This window comes from Curcuma longa, chromosome 13 (assembly GCF_044706935.1).
Source record: "Curcuma longa cultivar G26 ecotype Majalengka, Jawa Barat chromosome 13, ITB_CL_G26_1.1, whole genome shotgun sequence".
Lineage (NCBI taxonomy): Eukaryota > Viridiplantae > Streptophyta > Magnoliopsida > Zingiberales > Zingiberaceae > Curcuma > Curcuma longa.
Window position 1 is genome coordinate 100,356 of NC_133873.1, and position 11,916 is coordinate 112,271.

Sequence of the window (11,916 nt, forward strand, 5' to 3'; positions counted from 1 at the left end):
AATTGCATTTGAAGAAAGTAGGAGACAAGTTTAGTAAACCATATGCAAGTTACACATTGACATTGGAAGAAAGACGTGAATTTTGTCAATTTTTAAAGTCTGTGAAGTTTCCTGATGGATATGCTGCTAATATATCTAAAAATGTGAATGCAAATGATGGAAAGTTATATGGACTCAAATCCCATGACTGTCATGTCTTGTTGCAAAGAATACTTCCAGTGGCTATACGTAAATTCTTCCCAAAAGACATATGCGGCACACTGATTGAGTTATGTGAGTTTTTCAAAAAGATAACAGCAAGATCTTTACACATAGCGGACTTAAGTAAAATGGAGGAGGAAATAGTTCTCATATTATGTAAGATGGAACGAATATTTCCCCCAGCTTTTTTTGACATTATGGTTCATTTGGCAGTTCATTTACCTCGTGAAGCTATGTTAGCTGGACCTGTTTCCTCACGATGGATGTATCCCTTTGAACGATATTTGGGCAGACTTAAAAAATATGTTCGTAATAAAGCAAGACCTGAAGGATCTATTGCAGAGGGGTATATTGTAAATGAGGCATTGACTTTTAGTTCTTTATATATGAGTCAAATTGAGACAAGATTTACCAGACCAGAACGAAATAAAGATGTTCAACCAGTAATATGCAATTTAAGTGTTTTCTCACAACAAGCAAGAGTCTTTGGCAACCAGCATAATCAAAAATTGCCTGCAACTTTGCATAAGAAAGCACATTGGTATATTCTCAACAATTGTAAAGAAGTTGATCCATATCGGAAGTAAGTTTTTACATTCTATTATTATTTTTTTTCTAAATCGTCACTAAATTGTAATTTAACCATTTATGCAGCGAGCATCTTCAACTTCTATCACATAAAGTTCCTTCAAATCAACTTCTACAATACCATGAGAGAGATTTTCCACAGTGGTTTAGAGATAGAATGATAACTTTAAAGAATTCAACAAATTCAGAGATCACACATGAGTTGTACTATTTAGCTTTGGGACCTGATGTTGAAGTTCAACTATATGATGCTTGCATTGTAAATGGTATTCGATACCATACAAGGTCACGTGATTCTCGCAGAACTACTCAGAATAGTGGGGTTAGCGTACCATCATCTGATGATGGTGACAATTTGGATTTTTTTGGAGTGTTGAAGGATGTTGTTCAACTATTTTACTCTTTCAAGTATAAAGTACAATTATTCTGGTGTGACTGGTTCCAATGTAATCCAAAAAAAAAATCAATGGTTGAAGAGTTTGGCTTCTTATGTATTGACACTTCTAAAACATGGTACACTGATGACCCATTTATTTTAGCCAACCAAGCAAGACAAGTTTATTATTTAAATGATATAAAGCGTGGAGGCCATTGGAAGGTAGTGCAAAAGGTTCAACATCGAGAAATATACGAGGTAACTGAAGTTGATGAAGCATTTGAAGAAATTGAAAATAATTTAGATACTGATGTTAACCAAGATATTTCATCTAATGAGGCAAGTTCAAGTTCAATTGTTGGTGAAGACTTAGAGATATCCCATCTTTGTAGATTAGATGTTGAGCATCAATATTTAGATATGTCAAATGCACAAGTGGATTTATTTATGGATGCTCAAAGTATTCTTAACGATGAGGATATTGATACTGAAGTTGATAGTGATGCAGATGAGCATTTATCTTCTACATATGATGATAGTGATTAATATTTATTTACATGGTATGCTTATATATTTGATCTGTTTTTATTTCATTTCCATAAGATATTGTTTCATTACTTGTTCATTTATATATGATGCATATGTTACAGTCATGCCACCTAAGAGGATTGAGCATCTACCGGTCGTGCCTACACCAGATGATGATAGTTCTCCTTCTGGTTAGTTTTTGTTGTATTTAAATTACAAAAGGTTTATTTACTTTGTTATTTGTTAAAGTAATTCATTTGTTAATTCTTAATTCTTTTGCACCTACAGGCCGACCGTTACGTAGGGAGACACGTGGTACACATTCTGATCGGCTGCGACGCCAGATCGAGGAGCGGGGTAGATTACCCATTACTTTTCGTAAGAGCGATGGCCATCCGATTGACCCCAATGCAGCTGCATTTATGACTGAGTTGGGTGTTTCAATAAAGAAGTTTGCTCCGTTACAAATTAAAAGTTGGAAGCATATCCCCGCTGATAGGAAGAATATGATATATGATCGACTATCAGTAAGTACTAATAATTTATAATTACATTTTTATTATTAATCACATGCCAAATTTATATTATTTATTTTTTCAGGCTGCTTTTGATATTAGTTTTGAGGAGGGTCCAACGTCTGTTAGAAAGGAGACAGACAGATTAATGAGCGCAAGATATAGAGATAATCGAAGTAAAATGCATAACCATTATAAAAAGCTATTGCACCTTCCTCCTATCGAGCGGCGGCAACATATGCCAACTGAGTTTTGTGAGATAGAAGCTGATTGGCACTATATGTGTGATTTGTTTGAGTCAGAGGCATTTCAGGTAACTTATTCTAATGTACCTGTTTTGTTGTCTTTGCATTATATTATTCATATGAATTTTTGTATGATAGGCACGATCTGCAAAAAATGTTGAAAATCGGGCAAAACTTCCATTTAATCATCGGGGAGGCTCTAAATCATTTATTCAATACAGTTATGACGGTGTAAGTATAAATTGTATAACTATCGTATATATAATGTATGAATTACAATATTAACACATTAATTTTTTCAGATCGATCAGTCACAGCGAAAAGATCGGATTACCGTCTTTAATGAAACTCATTACAGCACGTCAAAAGGGTGGGTTGGGGAGAGGGCCGCAACTGCATACGTAAGTTATTTATAATTTACTAAATTTGTTATTAATAATGTAGAATGAATTTTATATATATTTTAACATATTTGTTATTCTTAGGATGATATGGTTAGACTGCGTGATGAATATGTTCAGACACAAGAATCTTCAGGAAATGACATCGATGCAGTACAAATTGCGGATACAGTTTGTGATCGAGTCCTCGGTACACGCTCGGGCTATATTAGAGGACTTGGCAGTGGGCCAAAGCCAGTTAGGTCCACTTCTTCAGATGCCACCTCCTCATCTAGAACCACTAATACAGCACTGCGTGAAAGACTCGAAGGCACTGAAGCAGAGTTAGCGACCACCCGACTTCAATTAGCAACCACTCAGGATCAGTTAGCAAGCACCCAAGATCAGTTGCAAGTAATGAGATCCAGACAAGATATATTTGAACAAATTCTTAATCAGTTGGCACCTGGAGCGCTACAATCTTTAATCCATGATTCTTCTTCAGCTCCACCTCCCCCTGCACCTTAGGTTGTGATGGTATGTTAAATCTTCTCATCTCAATGATTGTTTAATTACTAAGCTAAATATTGCAACCAACTTCCTGCTAGGCTTGATTCCAAGTTAGGCTAGTTTGTGTGAAGGCTTGATTCCAAGTTAGGCTTGTTTTTAACTTCCTCCATGAAATCAACAAGATAAAATCTTTCGTTCAAATTTTGAGATACCAGACCCTCCAAGTTTGGCTCGTTAGAAAGTTTTGATCTGAATTAATAACTTACCATGTAACTAAAATGCAGTTGCACGAAAATGAAACTTGAGCACCAAGTTAACATTGGGATGGTTAGCCAACAATAACATTTCTCTCTATTTAAATCAATGCAATAACATTTCATTTTTGTTTCATTACTTATTCTCTTCAATTTTGATTCATTTCAATTTTGTTTCATTACTTGTTAGCTGAATTTATCAAAGAGGGGATGAACTCCTTTTATCTGTATTTCTTAAAAGAGGGTATTACTTGTTTCATTATAATATCATGGTTGTGGATTTCTTAAAAGTTATGTGCCACTCTTTTAATCATTGTGCTTGAAATATTTAAGATAACCTTTAGCATGGTTGTGATTAAAAGGTGGCATAAATTCCATTCTGATGCTATTAAGGGTACTGATTTTAGATGTCAACTCATCCAACAATGGATATGCCTCAATTTCTAATTCTGCAGCCTAAAAATTTGCATTTTTCATAGACAAGATCAGTACCAATTTAAACACAGAAATGAGGATATATAGCTAGTTATAACATTAGGCTATGAACCTTTGTTGCTTCTGGTACAAAAACCATGCTTATAATGAATACCATCTGTTTTGGCATCCATGCTAGTAATAACACATTTGGTATTTGCAATTGACAGGCTATGCAAGATAAGATGTTTGGTCAGTTCAGTCAGTTGGGACTAATTACGATTTTTTTTTATGGAGCTAGGGATACTAGCTATAGAAATTATATAATTAGTCTTGTGCTTTCTTTTAGTGAAAGTTAAATCTGTGTTTCCTTTTTTGTTTCTAGCAACTGTTGATAATCAAGCAATATGAAGAATCATTTACATTTGTTTCTACATCTGTTTAATTTTTCTGAATAATTTTATATTACATAGGTGGTCTTGCCGAATCTGAACGTGTTAGCAGGCAGTTTGCATCCATGTGTATGACTTTGTATTGGGCTGAGTGTAAAAGTATCTGAACTTTGTGTAAAGTATCTGAACTTTGTTGCTTTGTAATTGCTGAGTGTGCTGGAGTGTAGTTGCTGAGTGCATTGGACAGCTTGTAGTAACGTTAAGTGTGCTGGAGTGTAAAGTTGCTGAACGTTGCTAAACTCTGTGTATTGCGTTTGAATTTGATTATGTATCACAACTTTGTGTTTAAGTATGTTTTGAGTGAAGTTGTTGTGAATTTTTATGTTATTTTCGTGTAATTGAATGTGATATGTGTGATATGAATGTGATACAGGATAAAATAAAGGATAAAAAAAAAGAAGCTGGGAGCAGAATAACCGAAGATTAGCGACGAAAACAGCATAATCCGTCGCTAACAACACGAAGATTAGCGGCGAAATTGGAGGATTTCGTCGCCAACACCACTGGATTAGCGGCGAAATTGAAGGATTTCGTCGCCAACACCCTGGATTAGCGGCGAAATTGGAGGATTTCGTCGCCAACACCAGTGGATTACGGCGCAATGGGCAGAATTCGTCGCAAGTTAATTCTTAATTTCATTAACCTTAACCGTAGCTTAGCGACGAATCTATAATAAATCATCGCTAATGTTAGCGACGAATCTTTAATAAATCATCGCTAATGTTAGCGACGAATCCATAATAAATCATCGCTAATATTTGCGACGGATTTTCTTGATTAGCAACGATTTTTGGTTCGCCGCTAATGTTAGCGACGAAATTGAATTAATTCGTCGCTAAGTATCTTTTGTGACAATCCTATAGCGACGATACTAGCGACGAAAAATTATCGCCGCAAAATATGGTTAGCGACGAAAAATTTAGATTAGCGACGAATTTAATTTGTCGCTAAATTACTAAATTGTTGTAGTGTCCTTAGATTCCCTCCTAGATATCCACCTCCTCCAGATCAGGGAAGAAGATAAAAAAAGCTAAGTTTGGGGGAGAATACATTGTGCATAACTTGCATTTTGTTTTGAATTTTATTTTTACAATTTACTTTGAAATTTACTTTGAGTTTTGTTTTAGTAATTCATGGTAAATAGCATATGAATAATCACCGACATCATCTTAGGAGTTTGTCCTATTATAAAAATATTTTTCTAGATGATTGTTTTGATGCTTGTGGCTAGTATTCTAAGTGATATGTCCTTTCCTATTTGCCACGATAGGAAGTGAACAAGTATATCTTAAGAGAGTTGAGACATTGCCTAGTCTAAGGATCTTTTTACACTTTTTGCCTAATCTAGGAGGTAGATAAATTCTAAAATTAGTCATGATTCATGAGACCGGACTAGTACTAGTGTTTCTAAGGTGACCTCTCAACTGCATTTTAGTTACTGGATAAACTCGGATCATGGAAGCTCATTTAGAAAAATCTAAATCCTAAAATAATAATTCTGTAATGGTTGCAACTCCTTTTCATATTTGCAACACCTTGCTTCAAAAAAAAGGAATAAAAAAAATAGTTGTCGTGAGTGGAAACTGACTAGATATCCCTTTGAGACCGATAAGGGTTACTGGGAAATATCTATCATATTTCTCTTGATACAAAGTATTCCTTTGAGACTTTGTGTAGACCGATGTAAAGAACCCTTTGAGAGGGATGACCATAGCTAGTGGTAGGTAAGTGTCTAAGGCCGAGAATTTTTAGGAACAAGGAAGCATGACGATTTGACTTTAAGTATGATTTTGATATCAATTGGATTATAGCCACTTTTGCACTAAGCATGGAGAACTTATTCTTAATTCTTAGGCCTTGCCTTAATAATTTTGTCACGACCCTATGAATTATGATGCTGCTATGAGACGGCCGTCCGAAAAATTTCGACAGCATCTCCCCTGTATCTATGACAATTCCCTGGATACATACACATATATAAGGCCCACACGGCCAATCCATAACATACTATGGATTTATACAAGTAAATAAAAGTAAATGTGACCCACACGACCACTCAACACATCCTACTATATATGAAATGCATCCGTAACATTATTAACGAATAAAACTCGTCAATTCTTCGCAAAAGAGATTAATAAGCAGCGGAAAGCATAATATACTAAAGTCTCGAACAGAGAATAAACTCCGTAAACACATATACGATGAAAGCAATGCAATAAAGTCCAAAGTAACAATACGATGTATAAACTCGAACGGTAATAAAACAAAATCACTACACAGACACATATGCAATCACAAATCCACGAATACAAAACAATCATAATCTGCTGTGAGGTAGCGTGACTGGCAGAATCTCCTCGGCATCAGCTGTAGTCTCCTACCTGATATCTGGGAAGACAGAAAAATCCCAGAGTCCAAAATGGTGAGTACAAATATACTCAGTGGATAATCAGAAAGAAATGCATGCTCAATAAGGTAAATATAATAGAGCAGATATGAAAGAAGCATAACGGTAAGTAACAGGAGAACAATGTAAGGTATTGTAACTCCTACAGGTATCATATAATCAATGCTATATCTCAGGTACACGTAGTAATCCATATGCATGATCATATTATGCAATGTGTCAACCAAGTATCAATACAAGTACACAATCACTTCATAATGTAATGCACACACATACGGTCCAATGCATGTATATAAATCTCATCATGCAAATATGTGCATGTAATGCATCAGTCTACACTGGCTCCAGCGCCTCATGTCTAATGAGTCAGAGGTGTATGACAATAGCGGGTGGCTATGAATCCAGCACTACAATAAAGTAGTCTGGTAGCACCCTCAGTAGGTAGCCCCGTCAAGAGCTACGTACAATACCTATGGCCAGTGCTGTCCTCAATACTCGTCCAGAGAATCACTCTCGGCTGCGTACAGGCCATACAGCCGGGCTACGTACAGGCCATATAGCCAGACTGAGTACCACCACATCGCGGTGTCGAGATCAAGCCACTGACTCGGCTGCGTACAGGCCATACAGCCGGACTGTGTACAGGCCATACAGTCCCCATCACCGTGATGGAAGGGTAACAACCACCTATATCACTATAGGCCAACTACCGGCAAGATACACCCACATCTTTGGGATTTACAATCAAGCTCATGCGTAATGATGACATGATCAAGTCAGAATAATCATCCTTTACCATGTTAATTAACACCGTGTTAATTAACATGTGTAGGTACTAATGAAAAGTCCTACTGATCACAGGTATCAACATGATGATAACATAACTGAAATAGAGACAGTAATCATAAACATGGATAACAATGATCTCAAGCATCAGAGGTATAAACAGAACTGATAATAAGGTCAAAGAAATACGATCAAGCATGTGATAAACATGAGTGTCGAAAGCATCTAATCTATAACAAGTATAAGAGCATGATAAGTAACCTAATCACTAGAAATGAAAGGAAGCATGCACTGTAAATAGGAAGGGAACTGTATTGACTAAATACAGTAGACTATCCACCTGTAACCGCATGTCGAATAGAACCTCCAGAAAATACTCTTGTATCATATCAAAGTTCTATAATCGCTCAGGGTCCTGCAAAAGAGTAATAACAACTCTAAATGCAATGATACATCAAAGAAATCCTAATCCAAACTAAGAAAACTCTAAGGGTTACTTTAACCCTCTTTAACTAACCTTAACTCGGGTTAGACTAATCTAATCCTTAGGTCGATATTAACAAAGGTTTAACCAATCAATTAATTAGTTGTATTAATCGAATCGATCAATACAACTAACCTCATGTTTAATCAAACCTAAGCTAATCAATCCATCTTAGATTAGACTAATCCAATCTTTAGGTTGATACTAACAGGGATTAACTAATTAATTAATTAATATCATTAATCAATTAATATAGTTAATTCCTATTTAATCAACCCTAAGTTAACCCACATTAGATTAATAGGCACTAACTCAACCAAACTAATTGTGGTTAATTAGACGAGTTTAGGTTATCCATAACCTAATTTAAGGGATAAACTCAACCTTAGTTAGCCAATTAAATCCATTTGGGTTCAACCCTAGTTCGATCAATTATATGAATTGATCTAATAGAATTAATTCAATCTTCCAACCCTAAAATCAATCAATTTCTATGACTCCAACAGATCCATCAACCCACTCAAACAACCCATACTAACCAATCTCATTATTCCACAAGACTAATAACATCCAACATCAACTAAAATGAGCAAGGACAGCCTACCTCTTCTTCTTCTTGCTTATTACCGAACCAATCCTAAAAATCTAAAACAATCACAATTACCCTAATCAAATTCATATAGTCAATCTAATCAGATGCAAGAAAGGCTCACCCGAACAGAACACAACAGATTCAAGGGTATCATGTAGGCTGTTGGCTCGGTGTGGACTCACTGATGGAGCTTCGGTCTTGCATCAAAGAGGCGATGCTCTTCTCCCTCAACTGAGACGTACCCTAGATCCAACCACAAACTCTGCCCTGATCATGAATCACCCCTTGCTACCGAACAAGAAATTCTCATGAGTTGAGATCCCAATCCAAATCAAGATCTGAAGAAAATCGGAGAAATCCCACGGAGAATCCACACGAAATCAAGAATTTCAAGCCTACCATCGATTTCCCCCTTTCGATCCAAACTTCCTGTTGTTCCGCCCCGATTGCCGCTCAATCAGGTCCCTGACAAACATCGGCTTTGTCGACCGGAGTTGCTGACCACCGGTGTTTCTTCTTGCAGGCGGCGCGAAGGCGAGCTAGGGTCGCGGCAGGGAGAGAGCTCGCGTCGATCACGAGTTTGGATGAGGAAGAAGAAGGTCGCGTGGCTTCGGTGGAATAAGATCACAGTTTCGCGATTAGGAGAAGAATAGTGTCGGCTTTAAATTCCTTAACGATTTTAAAACCGGATCCAATAACCTTTATAAACCCTTTAACCCATTAATCTTTAGTTGGGCTTTAATTCATTGGGCTTATTAAATTGGGTTTAGCTAATTGGACTATCCAATTAACTCTAATTAAACCCCCAATAAATTCTCTTAATCTTTTTAAATCAATTAGGGTTATTTATATTTAACCCCTAAAATTAGGGATATTTACAAATAAATCCCTAAAAATTTTGGTATTTTACATTAAGTCTGGGGGTGTGATGAGCGTGGGGTACGCATACATTTTTACTACTTTTATAGAACATCTTTATGCATTTTCATGTCGATACTCTATGTTTATCGCATTCTTTATCCATGCACTAGGCACATTTTCTCTATTTCATAGTTCAGAGGTTTGCTCTTGTATTTTTGCATTTACAGGATGGAAATCGGTGTGAAACGAGGTGAAATGAACGAAGAACAATTCAAAACAAGGAGTTGTGCCTATCAGGCACGGTCGTGCCTTCCACACAGAAGCCCTACTTTCTCTGGTCGTGCCTACCAGGCACGGCCGTGCCCTTCACACAAAAGCTCTGCTTTCTCTGGTTGTGCCTTCCACACAGAAGCCCTACTTCCTCTGGTCGTGCCAGCGAGGAGTTAACACTGAGTTTTCCAGTCGTTCCATAAGACACGACCATGTCGTTCCACCAAACACGGCCGTGTCAGCATAAAATTCGCTCGATCTTTCTGATCGCACCGTGAGACATGGCCATGCCTCCCAGATCTTCGTGGGCATGCTAATAGAACATGGCCATGTCTCCATTTAAAGTCTATATAAACATTCTTCTGGAACCCTTTTGAAGGGGCAGTACGAGAGGACAATAAGAAGGCGTCATAACCAAGTCTTGGAGAGGAATTCACCATCACGTCCATCTTCCAGAGGCTACTCCACCGTTTTCATCCGCCATTGACGAGGAGATCTCAATTCAGGGAAGAACTACACACACCTATAAGTCTTTTTTCCTATCTTTCTAGGATTTAGGTGTTAGAGAGAGCCCTAGAGCCAATCATTTGATGATTGTTGTATGGACTCCATGTATCATATTTCTACATGTTATAAAGGCATTTCATTTTTTGATTATTATACTTACTTGTATTGGTGCCAAATAACTAAGTATAGTAATGTCCTTGAGTAGTAGGTTCATAGTGCTAGCTACACTTAACTTTGAATAGGCTCACATGCAAAACCACATCAGTAGCTCCGGAGTTCTTTATGGCAAAACAATGTAATATGTTATCAATATATGTACTCTAACTTAGGCCAAGTATTTCTGACAATTTATCCTCATAGATCTTGATGCCTAAATAGCTGCTTCACCTAAGTCTTTCATTGAGAAACAACTAGGACTAGGTTGTATGCAATCTAGGCACCTGTGATTCGATCGCCAGTACGTGCATCTACAGGAATTTTTCTCCAATGGATAGCGGAATCAAGGACTAGCTTGCCCCACTGGCCATTACGTGCACTTCTCGATTTACCCTGTGCTGCTGATGGAAACTTCCATGGGGTCGGACCGGTCACCCTCAGAGATAGTCAATGCGGTTAACTGGGATTTATTGTTTTTTTTCATTGAGAAACAATTCCCTAGCAATGTATTTACAGACTGTAGTGAAGGAATATCATTTCTAATGAGAAGTATGTCATCCACATATAAGATTAGAAATATAATTGTGCTCTCACTAACCCTCTTGTAGACATAGGGTTCATCTTCATTCTTGATGAAACTAAACTTTTTGATTGCATCATCGAATCGAGATTCCAACTTCGAGAAGCTTGCTTCAGCCCATAGATAAACCTTTGCAGCTTGCATACCTTTCTAGTATGCTTTGAATCTGCAAAACTCTCAGGTTATGTCATGTACACATCCTCGAATAGGTTTCCATTCAGAAACGCAGTTTCGACATCCATCTGTCAGATCTCATAATCATAGTAAGTTGAGCAATAGCAAGCATAATCCAAATAGACTTATGCATCGCAACTGGTGAGAAAGTTTCATCATAGTTAATACCATAAATTTGCTTGAAATCTTTAGGTACTAATCACCCTTTATAAATATGCATAAGACCATCCATGACAGTCTTTCTCTAAAAGACCCACTTACAATGGGTTTGATCAACTAAGGTCCATCCTTGGTTAGTGTACATGGAATCCATTTCAAACCTCATGGCCTCTAGTCATTTCTCAGAATCCGGGCTCATCACAGCTTCCTGATAGGAGATAGGCTCATTCAACTCAATAAGCACAGCATCATCATGGTCAGACAAGAGAAATGAATATCTCTCAGGCTGACGACGTATCTTATTAGATCAGCGAAGAGGTTGGTCTACTTGAACAGGTTGTTGCTCCACAACTTCTTGTGCAACAAACTCATTATCCACAACATCTTGTGGTGCCTGTCTAATTTCCTCGAGGCCTCAGTGCTATTTTCTATATCTTAAACTTCTTCAAGATTAATTTTACTCCCACTGGTTCT

General features: G+C 37.2%; 1 protein-coding gene across 1 annotated transcript; it reads left to right on the forward strand.

Annotated features, from left to right (window-relative positions):
* Positions 1-1,817: 1,817 nt before the first annotated feature.
* Positions 1,818-3,361, forward strand: LOC141844439 (uncharacterized). Its single transcript, XM_074732493.1, has 5 exons — positions 1,818-1,884; positions 1,982-2,220; positions 2,294-2,512; positions 2,592-2,684; positions 2,939-3,361. The coding sequence occupies exons 1-5, from the start codon at positions 1,818-1,820 to the stop codon at positions 3,359-3,361; spliced, it is 1,041 nt and encodes a 346-aa protein (XP_074588594.1).
* Positions 3,362-11,916: the final 8,555 nt, after the last annotated feature.